At 39.3% G+C, this 19,733-nt stretch overlaps 1 protein-coding gene across 6 annotated transcripts in view; it reads right to left on the reverse strand.

The window, feature by feature from the left end:
• Window positions 1-405: 405 nt before the first annotated feature.
• HIPK3 (homeodomain interacting protein kinase 3) overlaps window positions 406-19,733 on the reverse strand; it is a 67,213-nt gene continuing 47,885 nt past the window's right edge. For all 6 annotated transcript variants that reach the window (XM_058833378.1, XM_058833352.1, XM_058833343.1 and 3 more), the window contains exons 4-16: window positions 17,953-18,072; window positions 16,207-16,293; window positions 15,146-15,330; window positions 14,210-14,369; window positions 13,699-13,822; window positions 11,309-11,430; window positions 11,032-11,156; window positions 10,762-10,923; window positions 9,566-9,859; window positions 8,161-8,301; window positions 6,518-6,753; window positions 6,113-6,240; window positions 406-4,473 (exon numbers count right to left, since the gene is read on the reverse strand). In XM_058833378.1, the coding sequence (XP_058689361.1) occupies window positions 4,021-4,473; window positions 6,113-6,240; window positions 6,518-6,753; window positions 8,161-8,301; window positions 9,566-9,859; window positions 10,762-10,923; window positions 11,032-11,156; window positions 11,309-11,430; window positions 13,699-13,822; window positions 14,210-14,369; window positions 15,146-15,330; window positions 16,207-16,293; window positions 17,953-18,072 (2,337 nt within the window). In that variant the 3' untranslated portion in view covers window positions 406-4,020. The remainder of the gene's footprint in view (window positions 4,474-6,112; window positions 6,241-6,517; window positions 6,754-8,160; window positions 8,302-9,565; window positions 9,860-10,761; window positions 10,924-11,031; window positions 11,157-11,308; window positions 11,431-13,698; window positions 13,823-14,209; window positions 14,370-15,145; window positions 15,331-16,206; window positions 16,294-17,952; window positions 18,073-19,733) is intronic.

Here is a 19,733-nt window from a genome sequence, read left to right on the forward strand (position 1 = left end):
GTCTGGTCCCTACCAGGTGGCCATCTGGAGCCATGGACCACCTGGGGCCATCTGTGGCAGCAGGAGCACCTTCCTGCTGGCCAGGCAGCAGGAGCCACCGGCTTGGCACCAACCTCAGCAGCAGCAGCGAGGTGTTTGCTGCTATCTGGGCCACATCACCTTCCTCTAAGGTTGTAAAAGTGGGACATCCAGAACAAAGAGCCTCCAAGGTGTGGCTGCACCAAAGATGGTTTGTCAAGACCCTCTGAAGCAAGCCTTGAAAGCTAATAAAATTTAAAATTTCAGAAAGAAGCTCTGTTGAATGATTACGTCACAATTTTAGAGTCCTCTCAGTGAGTTTTCATCCTCTTTGCCTTCATGTAAAAATATAAAATAAAAATATAAAATAAAAGCCACCAAAAATCATCTGCTGCAATATATATTTTAATTCAAAGTGAATCTTGACAGTAATACACCATAAATTCTTATTTTGACACTCACCAAAATAGTCACCTGGAAAACCCGCTTTTTGTGACAAAGTACAGAAGGCTTGGTCACATTTAAATCACTGAGAACTAGAAAGAAATACTATCGCAAACTGTAAGAGACATTACATCCATAAAAAATTTTCCCAGTCCTCATATTGTAATATTGCACAGTGCAATTGCTACATGGCGAACTAGTGTAGCAGAGAAATCCAAAGCAAAAAAAAAAAAAAAAGCCACAAATCTACAAATTGTTAAACAGTAACAGTTCAACCTCATTAATCAAGTCTCTATCACTGGGTGTTTCTAGAACAAGTCTTCCTACAGCTTGCAGTGTGATTTAACTTTTACTTAACACAAACCACGTTAACTAGCAGTAAAAACAAAAAAAAAATTTAAAAATTAAAACCCAAAAAAAAAAAAAAGAGTTAATACAGTAGCATATTTGACCAATAAAACACCCTGAAGTTAAAAATCGAACACAAGAAATACATATAAAACCTTGCAAATCAAAGTAATATGCAGATATGCAATTCCATAGTCATGCAGTGTTTTATTTAAAAAAGGCATTAAAACGGTATTGTGTAAAAATGCTTCTCAGAGGATGACTTTTTTTCACAGAAAAGGCCCTCACCCTGAGAGCTTTTTTTTTTCTGGAGATGAGCCCCAGACACTTGCAGTGACAAGAGCCTGTTCTCTCAGAGTGGGAGGAGGGGGGAAAGTCACCTGGTGTGTTGAATTTAAGCTGTGGAGGGATCCCAAATATTTCACCCTTTGAAATGCAGACATTTTCTAAGATTACAACACACAGAAAGAGCAGCAAATCTAATTTGGGGCGCATTTACAGCAACCTTTTCCTGCGCAGGGCTGTGGTGATACACAGAGAACCGTGTCAATTGAACAAGCACATCAGCTCCAAACCTTAAGCACAGTAAAAAGAAAGTACAGAAAATGCATCAGACCCATGATGATCCCCGTGGCCCCAGGAAAAAAAAAAACCAAAAACCAAAAAAAAACAAGCTGTATTTTGTTGTTGTTGTTACCACGATAGAAAAATCGATGTGCTCCGTTTGCATTGGTGGTTCTTGGTGTGTCCATTGCCTGCAATGGAGTGAGCACCAAAAATAAAGAAAAGGAAGGGAACAGAAATCTGCCTGCTGGACCACACAGCACGAGTTTGAAGTGGTGAAGGTGGAACATCTAATTTGACTCCCTGTGTTTAGGCTTTACATATGTGTTGGTAAGATTTCAAATTCATCAGGATACTCCTAGTTGCTAATGTATACTTTATATACACACACACTTGTACAAAATGCATAGAGTTGATTACTAAAAACATCGACACTTTTGGGAAAAGTTAGGTTTCTTAATTTTCAGTGTGATTAAAAACGTACTGCTGGTATTTTCTTTTTTTTTTTCTTTTTTTCTTTTTTTTTTTAATGATCTAATACTGTTGTATTTTAGTTATTACTTAAAAAATAAATCAAATGTAGGCACATTTATTTCATTCAGACATTCATTAAATAAAACACTGCTTGTGTTAGTGGAGTAAAGAAAAAGATTACCAGTTATTAGCTTATTGACAGAGTTAAACTCAAATGCTTTGCACTCTTATTCCAGTCAACATTGCAAGGATTGTATTCCAGATTTTGTTTTAAAAAAAGTTAAGTCAAGCCTGCAAGATGCAGCTTCTTAAGTGTCTACACAATGCCAATATGAAAACATAAAAAAAAAATTAAGTTACATTAATACATCCACTTATATGCAGTGATGAGCTCAAAGTTAATGGAGATAAAATACTGATGCAAATAACACACCCCAAAAAAACATACGCAATCATCTTCCATCATTTACAGTATAGTAGTTACAACACTTCAAACATGAAAACAAAATAAAAACTAAAAAAAAAAAATATATAATTAATAAACCAAACCCAAAACCCAGCTTCTATTTCATGTCATTAGACTTGTACAGAAATTAGAAGGCTAAGAAAGAACTAGTTAATCACCTAATTTCACAGCTATCTGAAGTGGCAATCATTATATAGCAGCTTATCTATGATACATTCAAGATAAATGATACAATTTATTACTTGCCCATAAGCTAAAACACGGCCTCAGCTTAATACCTTCTGTTAAATCCCATCTCTACACTACAGTATACTTGAGGTCTATGAAAAAGTAGCTACCTTTTATAGGAAATGGATGATTAAGTCTTTGGTGCTGCAAAAGCAACTTCATTTGAACAAAACAAAAAAAAAAAAACGAAAAGACACACTTCCTAAGGAGGAAAAAAAATAAAATAAAATAATGCGAAAAGCATGTAATTTACGTCCCTGACGGAATGTATTAAATAAGCAAACACCCACAACAGGCTAAAACAAATACTATTCATGTAAAAAGACTAAAATCTCTCCCATGCATAAATGAAAGATTGCACACAAAGAACTCACATCTTTTTCAAGCTTCAACAGTAAATATTCTGCTACTAGTTATTAAATACTGCACGGTTTGCTCAAGCTAAGATGAAACCACGTCATGGATCAATGAGCACTTGGTTTCTCCTTTCATTATCTAGTCAGTCATGCCTAACCTCACCTCTAAACATTTTATTATATCCAATTAGACAAACACTTTTAAAATAAACTACTTAGGTTGTATTGCAGTTCCATTTACCAGTATGAAATACTGTCTTGTGTGTCACTACTCAATAGCTACTGAATCAACTTTCCTTAAGCACTACTAAAGTCCTGTCTTGAAGCTAGATCATTCTGAGGGGGGAAAAAAAGAGACAGCAAAATTCGGCTACAGCAAAACATGCTGCCTTCTCAATCAGGAAAATACACCCAATACTAAAATAATACCACACAAAACCCAAAATGAGCGTTACGCTATCAAAAAATCAGCAGATCTGAATTTTTAAGTGCTGCAGTCCTCAACATTTATATATAAGTAATAACATTAACAACCTCAAATATTTAAGGCACTATGTGTGGGAACAGTTTACAATGCAGCTGAGATTATTAGGACAACAACATTTAAGAGCAATGTTTAGGCCTTTTCTTTGCCCATGCAAAAGACACATGCAATGTGAAGAACAACAGCTCAACTTTTAGATAAGTGACTCAACATTTAAAACACCAAGATACGCAACACAAACAAGTTACCTCTACACTGTACTGCTGACACATGTGCATCTGTTGCTCTAGTTCTGTACACTGAATGGCTTCCCAAATGTAGACGTGTCTTGCACTAGTTAGAAGGCAATTTTATAAAAAATAGCAGGAGCAAAACCAGATTTCTGCTCCCATAAGTCACCTGTCTAAAGTTACTATATAAGAAGATAACATGACCAAAGACAAGTTATACCAAATGTGCAAAACACATTAAAAGTGAGTTTGTTTTTTTGTTTTTTTTTTTTTTTAAAGCTCAAGAGTTGTTTAAATTGCACCCAAGTCTACATGATTCAAAAAAATAATTTTCCTGTTGTGCCATGGCTAATACGTAATAAATACCATGTTTCTTCTTAAACCAAGCTTCTGCTCCGTCGAGCTCTCTCACATGAAGGGGTACTGGCTGAGTTTAGTGGGGCTGAGCGGGAAGCCCGCGTAGGCGGCGGGCGAGGCCGCGATGTAGGAGTGGGGCGGGAAGATGGGCTTGTACTGAGTCTGGTGCAGCGTGGGGGAAGGCAGCAGGCGGGGGTTGATGCCCACGGGCAGCTGGTGCACCATCCCACCGGGGTGGCTCAGGCTGTAGGTCGGGTGCTGGAGCAGGGCTCTGGAGGCGCAGGGCGAGGCCAGCAGGTGCGCGACGGGCGCGGCGGTGCCCAGCGGCGCCGGGGACGCGAACGGGAGGATGGCGGGCTGCCCGCCCAGGTGGCTGGGGCTGCCCTGGGGCAGCGAGAACGCGGGGCCAGCCACGGTGGCGGGCAGGAAAGGCTGCTGCTGCTGCTGCTGCTGCTGCCCTCTCCGCGGGGCGAAGTTGCCGTTCCACTCCTGGAAGTGCTGGACCTGGCCACACAGACAGAGACGGGCAGGGCTTAGCGACCGCCGGAGCGAAGGGAGAAGGGAAAAATGAAGGAAGATGCACTAAAACTAGTCAACTTAAAATCGGGAGGAATATAGAGACAGGAATTATTAAATGCTTCCACGGAACAAAAAAAAGATATAGTAGCTATTTAGGCAGCAGCACAGACAATAAGAGATGGAAAACGGAACACAAGTTATTTTAATGCTCTTGCAAAGGGGGGAAAAAAAATAAAAAAGGATAAAATGCCATGCTGGGCTGTTTTAACAGAAATACCATGTATCACATGAGCAAGGTGCTTATTCCACTCTACTCAGCACTGGCTTGGCATCAATTGGAAGTGCTGCATTCAGTTTGGGCACCATAATGAGGCACAAAGAGGACAAATAGGAGAGAAATTTTAGAGGAGAGCAGAAAAAATAATAAACGGATTGAAAATATCTGAGACAACTAAGCAAACAGAAGTCTAGGTCTATGATCACAGGAAGATGTGGCAATCATTAACAGTTATAAAGAGAAAAGACTAGAAATCAATTACTCCCATTAAATGATGCAGACTTCAAACTACATAGGGCATCTACCAAAGAAGGAAGGATCAGCATAAATTTTTGCAATGAAAATAACGTTCTGCACTTTCTGCCAAGAGGCTGAGGAGCTGCAGACATTGTAGAGATTAAAAATTAATACCATGCTGATCATATTAAGGTTTTCTTAGAATTAATTAAACCAATCCTTTTGCATAATCATGCAGAAGGGGAGACTGTGTCACCCACCCAAATGTTTCTTTCAATCTAAACTATTCAAGTCATTATTGCTAAATCCTCTTATCTACATATAGCATGCTTTCATTTAGCATTTAACTTACAATATTCACAGTTTCTCTGAAAGGCTTAGACAAACAGGTACTGCTCTCACATTAATGTACCTCCAGCTATCTAACCAAAAGCTCAATGCAGCTCCAGCTCCAAGATAATTAATTAAAAGGGGCTTAAGCTTGATGTTATGTGTCAACTTCAGTTCTCAGCCACAGCAGACACATTTACTGTGGTGTTTGGCAATGACAAAAGTAACTTTTAAATTAGCTTTAGGTATCTTCTAACATCGGATGGGAACTACAATCACAGTCTCATCTCCCCTCCAGCTTCATTACCTGGCGGCAAAGGTAAGAAATAGTTGGGTTTGCTAAGCTCTAGCTCACCTCTGGATACTCAAACTAAAAGATTTTCATGCACGGTACTGACAGAACAACTCTGAGATACAGCTGCAGATTTTATCTGCACACTATGAGTGTTTTAGCATTTGGATGTAGGAAAAATAAATGCTAACACATTTTTCTTTTTGTCTCGTGCTCTGATATTGTGCAAGCACTGACCATTTTCCCAGTGTGGCTTTTCTGTTATTTTTTAAAATAGTCAACTGTTTTAAGAAAATGAACCAAAATGAAATTCACTTATGACTTGCCCAGTAAGTCGAAATCCGTTTTCCAAGATTTGAACGCTTCTTTAATCAAGCTGCTGAAAACCTGCAGCTGCCACAGACAGCAACTGAAACTGTGAGCATTCAGTTTGGAACTCAACTTCTCCAAATCCACGTCTGGAGCTTGTAGGATGCAACTGCACATACCTGACTGAAGTTTCCATGTTGCTGATGGAATGCTGACGTCAGTTTCTGCTGACGGTTTCCTACTGCAGAAGACTGGTTTATTCTTCCCAGGACAGACCGACCCTTTCTCAGTGGCTGGCATGTAGCATCTTCCAAGACAGAAATAAACCATGTTATGCTTTTGTTGTCAATATTCTCTTCTGGCAAAAGTTAGACAAGGTTTCATTTGCTTAAGCATGCAGGGAGAAATAATAACAACACCATACACCAATTAAAGTCAAACCTTAGCAGTGTTTAGAAGTGGTTACTACAGATTAGCAGTTGTATGAGTAGGTCAAAATCTTCATGTATATATTGAAAAAATATATTGAATGAATACTGAAACTTCTTACGTAGTAGCATAGAAAAACACCTGAACTGACTTACCTGTATTCGCCATCTGTTCCTCAAGATGTAAGCTGTTTTCAAGTCTCATGGGTGGTACCACTACTGTGCAAACAGTTGATTTGGTTTCAGGGTTAACTGAGGCTCTTGCTTCCTTATTTTTATTGTTATTGTCTTCAAAGCCATTCTCCACAAAGGGGCTGTCGTGTCCTGAGGAGTCTGAGCTTGGGGAACCATCCACTGTATCACATCCACTTTCCTGTTCATCATCTGACATGCTGTCAAAAAATAAAAGTAGTGCAATGAAGCAAAGAGATTTTCACAATACAGGTACATTTTCTTAAATTAACACATTAAATTCATAAAAGTGAATTTACTCAAAGGTGGATAAAAATGATGCCCTGTAATTTGAAAAGTAGATATATTCAAATTCATCCTACTCATAAACTGCAAGTCTCGGAGAAGAGAGATATATTCTTTATATTAAAAATTGATGGAATATATGCCTGACTTAAAACATACAAGAAACAGCAGTGAATTCAGTAATGCCTAAACATATGATCAAGTCCTTTTAGTGATTTTACAGCTCACATTACATGTTCTTATTGCATGTTGTTTAAAATAGGAAAATGAAAATAAAACCACCTATGAAAATTGACTTTCTTGTAAAAAATACTTTAGTACTATGAGGGCCAGCACAGAAAGCTGAAGATTTAACAAACAGAATCAGGTAATTCTGAGTAGTTTTTTCAAGTAACAAATAGTGATAATGTGACAACTACTGGGTAATTAATTGTGCTTCTGTATTATTAACTTTTGATTCAAGTTGCTAATTATATGACTTAATATAAGTAGAATACTACTGAAACCAGAATCCAACACACTCCTCTGCTATTGACATCAAGTTGAATTACCAAGGGGAATTAAATTACAGGTCAGCTCCTTACAAGTCAAAGAAAATACCATAAAATTGAGCGGGTCTTTATAAAAACTTATCTGAATTTTTGAATGGTTTGATATTAAAGAATATTAAAGGACTGACAATGCTAACTACCAACCAGTAAGAGACTTGGACTTGTCAATACATGCTCTGATAGAATCTTTAATTATTTTAAACAAACTTTTTTCTTTAGGACCTTAATTAGAAGTCATTTTGCACAATGAAACTGCTGAAGGCTCAAGCAAGACATGAGGCAGTGAAGATAAAAACATTTAAAAACTGTTCACATGAACAGTGCTCACCTAAGTGAGCCTTACTTTTGGTAGAAGAAAAAAGGCATCAATGTCATTAAAGACTACAAGATACAAAATGGGAAAAATCAGACGCTGCAAAAATTGAAAAAAAATATGTGGTGACCAAATCTATCACATAATACTTTGCCTTATTTCATCTTGCAACTCTAGATTTTTATTCCAAAGGAAGTTGCATGCAACACTTTTGTATTTGCTGTGTGAACACCACTCGTTCAGTATTCTTAAAGCTTCCAGTGCAGCAAGACAGATCTGTTAGGAGTGAGAACAGAGCAGTCTACGCTGTGCAACTGCAGGCCAGTAAATTAATTTTTAAACAGATCATTTACCCTCACCGGCTGGCAACACAACAAAACTTGTGCATTTTTTAGTATGAACTGGGCCTGCTGTATACTAAGATCTTTCTTTTTGCTGAAAGGAGGCTGAGTTTTCACCTGTTGGATCTCTTGCAAGGAGAGGGGCTGGACTGCTCGGAGGAGCTGGTGCTGAGCGTGCTGTCGGGGCTGCTGAGGGAGCACACGCGGTCGATGTTCAGCGTGTTCTGGCAGGCTTCACACTCCAGGCTCCCTTTACACCTGCACACAGAAACACAGAAAAACACCATTCACCACTCACTCAGGTGCAATTGTGGAATAAAAAAGGGTCCATTATTAGCAAAGGCCCCTTAAATGTAAATTAACACCCAATTCATTGCTTCTTTTACATCCAAAGCAGGTTTTTAACCTTTTTGGTGTTCTGTTAAAATTCTACACTAAACAAGGAATTTTTGAAACCTACTAAATGGATACTTGTTTTGCTGAATCAATACTAAAAAAAGAAAATTAAAATGTTTTACTACAGCAGTTCAGAGCCTTGAAACCTTTTGTCACAGCTTAGATTTAAAATACAAGATCTTCCAGTTCAGAATTATTACAAGTAAGGATGAAGTCAAACAAACATTAAACTTTTAAGCTATGCTTAAAAGCATATGTTTCTGTGATGGCTCTGTGAAAGAAAACTCAGCTGGGGGACAATACCCAGCACCTCCTTTTGCACCCAAAGGTTCACTTTTTCCCACTGTTAGAGAAGTACTACACACCCACAGGTAGGTAATAGTATCTACTGGATGCTACTGTTAGAATGGTAACATTGAGTATACACTCAAGAATATTGCTCTTCAAAAAATAAATAGGGCATGACATTATGAAAAAAAGAACCTAAAAAACCTGTGGTTTGAAAAGGCACACAGATCTATGAGGTAGATTTTTGAGTGTTGTTCCCTTTCAACAATACAGTCCTACAGAGTTAACTTCCTGCTGAATTTTGATTAGAAGCACAATGTTTGTCCTTTTTAAACTCAGATTCAGGAGCTGTGCTGATGCCTAGAGAGGCTGCCTGGAACAGAGGCTGGGCAGAGTTAAAGGAATAAAGTGGGGATTTATTAAAAGGCCTTCAAAGGATGCACCTTGGGCAGGGCAAGAGCCTGGCTGAGGATCCACCCAAGATGGACCCAAGATGGGCCCTGGCTCAGGAGTTTCACACTTTGATAGGTTCTGGTCCATTTCCACATTGGGGTTCATTGCCCAATTGCAGCTGCAGGTGATGCAGTCCCATCCTCCCAGATTGCTCTCCTCAATTCCCTGCTGCTTGTGCTTTTTGGGCCTGTCCTTGGTTGTGGGGCTGGAAAAGGATTGCTGTATCTACCTGAGCTGTGAGAAGAGCTTGCTGAGACTTTCTACGAAGCTCAGAGTTACTAATCCAGTACAGAATCTGGAAAATGTGACAGCTAAAACTGAAGGCCTGAGTGCTAAGACAGCTGCATTTAAACCAAGCTTAACAACAAGAAAGGCAGAGGCTCACTCCCTCAGCGAGTGTGTCCGCGGCACGCCGTCCTCGTCGGTGTCGCTGCTGATGGTGATGACGCTGACAGTGGGGCTGGGGGACGCCAGGAACAGGGTTTGCCGTGGGCTGCTGGGGACACAGGGGTCAGGGGCCAGCCTGACCGAAGCCTCGCAGCAGCCGCCCTCCCGTCCCTCCGAGTTGAGATTGTCCTGTGCTTCTATACAACTTATTCTCTTGACAGCCTTCAGGTTGAGGATCTTTGGAGAGATGAAGGCTGAATTTTGGATGTTGGTGTTTTGTAGGATGTTGCTCCTGAGAAGGGAAGGCATGGTTTGGGGTTTAGTGAATCTCTGCCAAAAGACCTGGAAACTGTGCTGTTTTCAACAAAAACCAAAGCAGGCAATGTAGGCTAAGCCACCAACTTAGAAAAACACAGAGCACTAAACACAGGCAAACATATTTGGCATGAATGGTTTCAGACATTAACAAAAAATATACCAAGTATGTAATACCAAAGACATCAACACTGAACACAGTACACTGAAAATTCCACTCTCTTATAAAGGTAAAAGCAAATGAGAAGTCCATATTCTGGTGAAAAACAAGCAAAATCCAGATTTCCTGCTAAGATTCTCCCTGAGAACAAAAGCTGGTAGCCTCTAGATGAACCCTTTGCTTAATACAGGACTGCTGACAGTGCCCACATAACCCATACTTTGCTCCTTTTGGAGCATCCCACACCTTTGCCACCACTTTGCATGGCACTGGGGCATATTTGCTTCAGCAAGCAGCTGAAGTATTTTTGGCTATCAGTGAACGACAGATATAGACAGAAAGCCTGTTATACAAGCTCTCTTTATTTTCAGTTGTCAAAACCTGATATATCCTCTCTCGTGTAAACTTAGGAATATCTCATTAGAGCTACCTCAGATATCCTTATACCTTCCCAAAGCCTGTAAAGACAGCATTCTACCATGATATGCACATACTAATCAAAAATAATTAAAACTAATCAGTATTGCAAGTATTGTCCCATCTAGTCTACTACCAAAATAATATTGAAAACTTGAGGAGAAGGGACACATTTTTCCAAAAATGTGTCTAAGAGGAATTGTGTCCAACAAAGGTGTCACTTTTACAAGTTGTTCCCTTGCCCACCAAACAGCAAGGCCAGGTGCATTGCCTTTGAATGTTCTGAGAAATATTCTACTGACCTGTTGTGGCACAGTTTGTTCCTCTTGGTAGCTGCAGGCTGAGGCCAGACAACGTGTGCAATGCCCACACTAATTGGCTGAGGGGCAGACAAGGTTATCTGATGTGTTAGAAGAGGCTGTGGTATCACTGAGCTGTAGTGGGTGCCCTGGGTGATCATCTTCCTGAGGAAAAGGAAAGGCAGGTTTATACTGCGGGTCGTTGGCACCAGCACCGCCAGTCCTTCCCCAAGCCCAGGCACCGAGGTGTGGCACAAAAGGAAGAGGACTCACCCCCAGTCTCCAAGCCTCTGTGGGCCAGCCACAGGATCAGAGGCCAGAGATGTGGCTGGAGCTGCCACTGGAGCTACCTGCTGCCATGCAGGAACCAGGATCTGCTGCGCCTGGCTCGTCCACGCCTGTCGGGAAGCACAGCAGGATTTAGGGACAAGCAGCTCACTGAAGTGACATGAAGTTCAGCACAGACCAGGAGGGGGACTGTGACAGAACTCTGCATTTAAAAACATTTACCAACTAAATAAGTAAGAGTTTTGCTTTCAAGTAGGCCAACCTGAGAAAGGATTCCTGCTCGAATCTGTAGTGGCTGAATTGCGTGGGCTTGGGTCACCAGTGGAACTGCATTATCCACCCTCAGGGAGAAACTGGTGGGTTTGCTGTGGTTTGTAGGAATTCCTGCCAGGGAAAAAAAGAAACCCCAAGCTTTAGGCAAATAGCAGTCTTACATATATTTTCTGAGCAAACACAGAGGGCAATTTTAAAACATTTCACCATTTTCATAAATGTGTTTATGATCTAATTCCATAATTTAGACTTTGCAGCCAAAACAAATTAACACCTAAAAGATTTTTGTGCTGTAACTTATCTGCACAAATATTTGAGCTGTAGCTTTCAGAAAGAACTGCCAATAGCTACTAGTTGGAAACAGACTACTGGAAAAAGGAACAATTTTGGCACGAAGTTCTGCAGAGCTAAGCATTTACTCTTTATCACAAACTACATTCAAAGAATTTGAAAGGAAGCAGGCAAAAGTAAGCAGAAGTGAATTTCAAAGCTTCTCAGAATGGACTCCTGCACACCTCATGCTCTGTACTTCCAGCAGGTTGAAATCAATCCTCTCAGCTTTTTTAGTGGCAATGCCACATGTATAATGTCCCTCTTCGCCACCATCCCTCTGGTGGGAAACCATGTCAAATCTTCTGTGTCCCTCATGGAATATTTTCAGTAGAATCCATAATCCTATTCCTCTCTCCACCAAAATAATGCAAACTGTAGCACTGCTCACAAGAGCACGATAGAAAAAAGATGCATCTCATGCCCTGTATAATTTCATTATTGGCACAGGAAACTAATATACACATAGCAATGCTGCAATGTTTACTACAATGACATTTTTTTACATAGTAATGTCAAACTATAGTGAAAGAGAGATTTTTCTTAACAGATATTGCAACAGAACAGCCAAGCTTGGAGATAATACTGGCTAGGAAAAAATATCCCTGAACTCATCTTCTAACTGCACTTCATGCCTCATGCTTTACTCAAAATTAAGCAATGAGTAACTGCTAAAGAATTACTACACTAAAGTTTGTAAGTGTTTTGGTTGAGTCTTTTTTTTAATCTTTACAGTACAGGATGAAAGGAAGTTTTCAACTGATGTAATTCTCTCATGTCATAACACAACACTGAGTTATAACCACGCACTTCAAAGCTTTTCATTTTGAAATGCATTTGACTGCTTTTTTTTCCCCACAGCCATCTAGAAGAGCAACATCTTAGCTCTGACAGAAGTACAGAGTTTTAGCACTCCAGATATTCCACAGAGCAGCCAAGCTGGGAAACTTTGAAGCAATGCCAGATACCATTAATATCCCCTTTTCATCTGTGCCAGCAACTCATCACCTATGTGATGAAAACAATATATCCCCTTCACTTCAGCTGTAGCAGAATTTAAATTTGGAAAGTTATCATCATATTAAGAATACAGTATACAAATCACAGATAAAGTGTCTGTCTGTACTGTTTCCTTCTCTATAAATCACTTTATTCATCTGGGAATAATGAAAACAATAGGGTTTTTTTATTATGGAGCATGTAATTGTGTAAAGAACATATACAATTTAAGTAACTAACTGCTCAGAAGGAAATATGTGTGAAGCAGCTTTACATGACACTGCCTGGTGAATACTCAGACCTTTCCTAAGTTTCTGGAACCCAAGGTAGTTGCAGCTGCCACAAATAACATTACTGATAAAGTCTGCTGTATCTGTCTTTATCTGTAGAGATTAAGACTTCCTGGGGTTTAAGTTTAGGTTAAATATTTTTTGGTTTGTTTCATTTCAGAATGCATCTGGTGTGATTTCTGAAACTTTAAAATGCAGAGGGAAAACTAAGGTCATTCTTAAAAAAAACTACGCCCTATAAATTCCATAACTTCAAGACCTAATCTCAACATGAAGCTGGACATCACCAAGACAAATAAATTACATCTTTGGAACAAAGACTATATCAAGCTAAGCTAATAAGCAAACAATATAAACTACCTTCCCATTTCCATAAATAATTATTATTAGGATAAGACATTGATACTCCCTTCATCTTTCCTGTTTCCTCTCAAATTTTATTTCAGAACACCCTCCTCATTGCTTCTCCTTTTACACTTTTTTCTCCTATTTTAGCCAAGACATAAATTTATATGTGTACATGAGCATATGAAGATGGGCTCTGGATTGCTTTTATCATTTTCTGCAGGTGCTGATTTGCTGTTTCTTTCAGAGAGGTGCAATGTATCTGCATCTGACTCACACACTGATTTTTAATGACATAATTCAGTTGGTTTAAATATAAACCTTAAGTGGATAATAACAGAAAACTCAAATATTGCTAACAGCCAGCCAGTAACACTCATATTTTAGGAACTGTGACAATTACAGATAAATATACCTTGAATAGCTGGAGGACATATAATCAATGCTTGCTGGAAAACATCACTGCAACCAAACTGAGCAGTTCCTGCCTGCAGTGGAATCCCTTGGTGCAGAACTGAGTGGGCAGATGCAGTTAATGCCTATGGGAACAGATTCAACACAGGCAACATTATTATGACTGTGAATCTACATCTCTCATGCACTTGTCCCACTACTTTATACAGTAAATAACTAAAACAACTTCTAAAAATGAACATTTCAAATCCATTTTGGGCCACTGGAGGGCACCAGAATACAGCACTGGCAATCCCAGTTTGTAACTTAATTTGAAACATATTCTAAATGATTTGTTTAAGAAAACATTAGGAAAAAAAAGAGAGTGAAAGACAGAAGGTTTTGCTACTTAACAGATGTCATCTTTTCAATTATTAAATTAAGTAGAAAACCTACATTAACTGAACTTACAGTTAAAACAAAACAAAATAAACCAAAACCAAACCAAGAAAAACATGAACCATTTTTTTTACCTGACTTCTTACTGGACCAATTTTGGTGAAGCTTGCAGTCAGGTTGGCTGCACTGCCTGAGGCAACTGATCTCATAAGTGATGTCTTATTGCAATTGCTTAAGTCATACAGGTTTGATCGGCATTTGCAAATATCCATGATATGAAAGCAGGACTTCACCCTATCAGAACCAGAAAATAAGTTCCTTTAATCATCATTTCATGTTGTTAAATGTAAAAAAAATGATACCCCAAAATAAGAGGAAAAATTCTAACCCCATATTTCCCGGTTTCACAAGAATGGGATCATCCACACAGGTAGAAAAACAGAAACACTGCTGTTACTATGGTCACATCAAGCCTCTGTGATGCATATTTTAAATTCAATAAAAACACTGCTGTTTCCTTCTCCTTGCATCTAACACCATTTTTTAACAGCTGTGTACAATCAGGAAAGACAGGAAATTAAATAGGTGGATAAAGCTTGCTTTTTCAGTGAAATGCTTGCAACTTTAAGAAATCCATGGTGAAATATACAACTCCAGAACTGCAAGAAAACTTTCAGCGTACTCCACATGAATCAATAGATGAACGGAAGTATCTGAGATGCTAACCTCAAGAGGAAATGCCTGCCCCAGTCCTCAATGACTGACAGGAACTAGGGCTCCTCGTACTTCCAAAAATCACGCCCAAGTTTCCGCAGTGCTGGAATTGTAACAATCAAGCATAAAAACAACTTAGAAATCCATTGCTCTGTTACTTTCTTAGAAAAACAAAGTTATTCAATCAGTTTCCTTGACCCACTAGATGTATCTAATACTGCAAGCACTTGAAAGAATTTTCTAAGACACTGCAAAAATGATGAAAGAGGTTGTTTTTTTTTTTTCTCTCTGACAGCAGGAGAAACAACACTTTTATCCAAACGGATTGCAACAACAGAGATTTCTATGTTACATACTGGTTGCTATGAGGAAAATCGAGGAGGTGCTTCATGGTAACAAAAGAATGGTTCAGGGTCTCAGCTGGAGTGATTCTTAAATCAGCATCGATAAGCAACATTTTCTTCAACAGACTGACAAATTCCCTCCTATCTGCTTTCTCTGCCAACAGGTCACTTCCTTCCAAATCCATCACCATGTTCACCTGGCATCCAACAAAACAGGCAGACAGAAGATATGCACATTAGTTTAAAACCTTCTGGTATTGTTTTCTGCTATAAAATATTGATATTCAGCATTTTTATCACATGGGGTACGGTGGATTTCTCTTATCCCAAAACAGCTGGCTTGGAATTGGTGTTTTTTTTAGGCATGCACATTATTCCCCCCTTGCAACCTCCCCAGTTAAAAACTGCTGTAGGTTTTATTCCAGTCTGGGACTTGGAATTTAAGAAGTAAGTTTTGGAATAAAGATCTTTAAATGGTCTAACTCAAACTACAGAATTGATCTTCAAAAAATAATTTCAAGCATGTATTAATGCCAACCTTGCAACAAGATTTGATCCTTTTTTTCAAGATGTGAAAGGCAACAAAAAATTGCTTTTTCTTATTGACTACAGAGGTATAAAGCTAAAGAAAAGTGAAGAAATAGTTATGTTTTTAAAAACAAAATTTAAAAAAAACTATACTTAGAATTATATTGTTAAGATAACAGAATGATACTTGAAACCATACAATAAACAGAGCAGGTTCCATATGCATTTTTTGTTTATTCTTTGCCACAGTGGCAGATAAGGTAGAAGAGAAAGTATACATTTTACACAAAATTCAAGGGTTGCCCCACCACAAGGACAAATTCCACTTTTTAACACAAGCAATGGAAAAGGAAGATCTCTACTAAAAGCTCAAAGGGTTGACACAGGCAGACATTTTCCTCAGAGCAGCAGAGAAGAATGAATATGACTGAGATATGATAAATAATATTCTAAAAGGCATTCCTTTCAAAACCAGTAAAATGTTTTAAAATCACCAGTCATTCCCACACATCCCTTCTGCAGAGGAAGAAGGGTTTAATACTCACGTGCACTATATCATCCAAACTGTTGAAAATATACTTTCTGGCCTCTTTAGACTTCATACCTGTTTCTGCCTCGTGTTCTTCCAATGTCTCAAAAAAAGAAAAGGAAAGCTGAGTTTAGGATCTGTCAGTAAAGGTCATCTATAACCATAAAGTAACTTCATGTATTTATTGACCTAAAAAAATTATTTTTTTTTTTCCCCAGATAATATCAGTTACATATTTGTATGCTGCTTTACTGGCTACTTTCATTCTCTAAATCAAAAGACAGTAACTACAATATTTCACATCTGACATATCACAGTATTGGACTGAAACAATAGTCTATGAATCACACAGGAAGTGCTGAAAGCCTAGCATAGAGCAGCTTAATGAAACTCTGATATTTTTATATATCACAGTTTTTCTGTGATTGTATTTTACCAATTTCCTCAAACTCAGACCTTAAACCCCAAGCAGCAGCATCACATTGCTGTAAAAGAAATAAACCAAATACCAGGCAGTATCCCTTTGACTTCTCTTCGATACTTTTATTCCTCCACATACACAACAAGTGGTGTTAATATTTTAAAGACTTAAGTATGAAATAAAAACACCCTTGAATGAACAATTTATGAATTGGTATAGTACTTTCTGTCACCAATTTTCCATCTTCAACACAGACAGCACCAGTAGGCTGGTGCTGCAAGAGACAAAGGTGGGTACTTTAGGGAAAAAGCTTTCAACACACAGATTAAGAAAAGTTTCCAGAATGAACTTTGACAAAAACTGCAAGTAACGAGCAACAGTCCATATCAAAACTCCTAATTAACCTCTGCAAGGTAACAAAGAGCTCCTGGAACTGGGGAGGGCTGTTTGCACCAAGAACTCGCTCCAACACAGAGAAGCCAGATGTAAAGTCTCACCTAGAGACCAAATGCTTGAGAAAGCAGAGTGTGGGATTAGCCAGGCTGGTGTAATTGGAGAAATCTTACATAACCCCAGTGCAGCCCCTGCCCAGCGCTGCTGGGGATTTACCAACTTGCTGGGGGGACTTATGCAACTCGTGCTGGGAGCTGGGCAGCTGCTTGGTGCTGCAGAGATCTTCTGTCAACCCCAAATGCTTCCTCAGACCTCTGTAAACCCAGGGAAGTTGGGCCATGAAACAACACCATTTTTAAAAGGTAAATTATTTCTGTAGGAAGCAAAAGCTCTGCTAGTGGCCCGAGTGCAATCATGTTGCTTAGGGAAATCAAGGTGTGCAGAACATAAAAAGCACATTTTGTTTTAACTTTGTCTGCACTCACTGTATTGCAGCTTTCAGCCAACAAAGGCTGTTTTAACAGATCTAAAAGAAGTGAGCTGTACACAGCCATGTTACTTCTTAATCTCCTTTTTCTCCTAAGAACTTCTGATCCTGAAGCCAGTTCAGGACAAATGTTGATAGAGCACTGTGGGCCTCAGAGACAAATTCCTGACAGGACGTGAAAAGCAGCAACCGAGCAAGAAAGAGAACAAAACAGAACAAACCCACTCATTTAGTACATTTAGGAACATTTAGGCTTAATTTGAATTCCCCACCTGGCAGCCACACACTGGCCACAGCACAGCCTGGCAGCTGCACCTTGGGGAACAGGAAAAATGGAAGGGATAGAGCAGAAATGGTAAAAACCACAGGAGATGCACCAGGGAGACAACGGTCTCATAGTGAATCCTGGCTTCTCTGCTCACAAAATATTGTGCTGTTTTCTACCACATTACACTGTTTACCTTTAATCTCCAACTAGAATATGGTGCATCCGTTTCTCTACAGAAAAATCTTGCAGTTTTCGTTCCCATGCTTAACAACTGCTCTCCTGGCAAACCTTGAGTCTGTGAAATGTAACGAATCTGAGGGGAAAAAAATAGAACAGGGAAAATAATTTACCTCTTGTTTTCACAACGTGATCCTCACAGTTAAAGACTTGTAATTTCATTTAAAAAATGATAAAATGAACCATGCTCAGAGTACCACAGTTTGACAGCTACATCTTACAGAGGGGAGAAACCTAACCCTGAGCACTTGGTACTGCTGTCTCCATCTCTAGAGAAAGCCACACATAAACAAACCTCTCAAGTGACCTATATAAGCAAATTTTTTAGGTTGGGTCACAGCAACGAGGAGCTGGGGAGAGTGGCTGCTGTTACCTCCTCAACCCACTCAAATCCTAAATGCATTTTTTTTAATTCTAGACAGGAAAATCAGTAGGAGTGCTTCATTTGCTTACAGAACTCTGATGATTTTTAGTGGGTTTTTTTTTTTGCATGTTCTCATTATGTAACTTTATAAAAATCCTTCCTGTTTGCTGTTTCCAGTGTATCAGTCTTTTACACATCTGACACACCTGAATTTCAAGGAAACATTCCATGTGGAAAGGGAGTGCCTGTACAAGCTGCAGGCAGCAAAAGACAGTGGTGTTGTCCAAGAAAATCTACTTTGTGTGATGGGAATGGAGTGGCTTTATGCCTGAAAGCAACTTTACTCTGCAATGATCAAGATGCATTATTTTAGAAGATGATTTACTATGCATTTTGCACTACCTATCATAGTTGGTGATCGATTACCTAGAAAAGTTAATTTTCAAGGCTTCAGCAGAAATCTGCTGAAACATGATGTGTTTTAACTACCGTGCATACAATGTTAACTCACTCTACAAGGGGGGGAGTTATCCTAGGAGCAGTATTGCTTTCAAAATTAAAAACTACTTTGGAATTGGAACAATAATTGGAAATAATTGAAAACCAAGCTTGTTGCAGGTCAGGATGGAGAGGGTACATTTTCCAGCAGCCAGGGTTGAACTTCTGGAGGGCAGGGTCCCACACCACAGAGGGACTGCTGGGCTGAGCCAGCCAAGGAAAAGGAGGAGCAGCCAAGGAGTAGGAGAGAAGAAAGGGAAAAATCAAAAGGAGAGAGTGGCCAAACACACCAAATCAGAAACTGAAAGATGAGAAGATAAAGTCAATTAAAGAGAAAGGACCTGAGAGCTGGGAGCACCTAAGAGGAAAAAAACTGATGGGGAGTAGAGAGTAAAAGGAACATACTGAAAAGTGATAGATCCAAGTGGGGAGGAACTAAACACAATGCTGCCAACTTCTGGTTTAGTATCCTCCATAATTCCCTACCTTGGGGAACAAGGAGAATCCTACTCTGAGCAGAAATGTTTCTAGATCATTTATAATGTCCTCAGAAAACAAATGGTCTTAAAAAGTAGAGGGGGAAAGACAATGCATTCATTTAAAAATGCAGCAGTTCAGCACCTGTGCCCGTTTCTAATGAGCATTAAAGCTCAGAAGACAGGGCTGTTTTCCAGTGAGAAATACAGCTGTTACTGCTTCTAACCACAAATGAATGGAAGAACTGAGAGCTCCCTTTCAAGGGCCACTGTTGGTTGCCACAGAGCAGGGGACAGGGGGGAAAAGCAGCACAAAGCCAGTTTGTTTACTCAGTGACACACACCACGTAGCAGGAGGATAGGAATTCCCTGGGAAGCACTTATCTCCTACTCCTGCTG

The sequence above is a fragment of the Poecile atricapillus genome, chromosome 1 (genome assembly GCF_030490865.1).
Source record: "Poecile atricapillus isolate bPoeAtr1 chromosome 1, bPoeAtr1.hap1, whole genome shotgun sequence".
NCBI classification, from domain to species: domain Eukaryota; kingdom Metazoa; phylum Chordata; class Aves; order Passeriformes; family Paridae; genus Poecile; species Poecile atricapillus.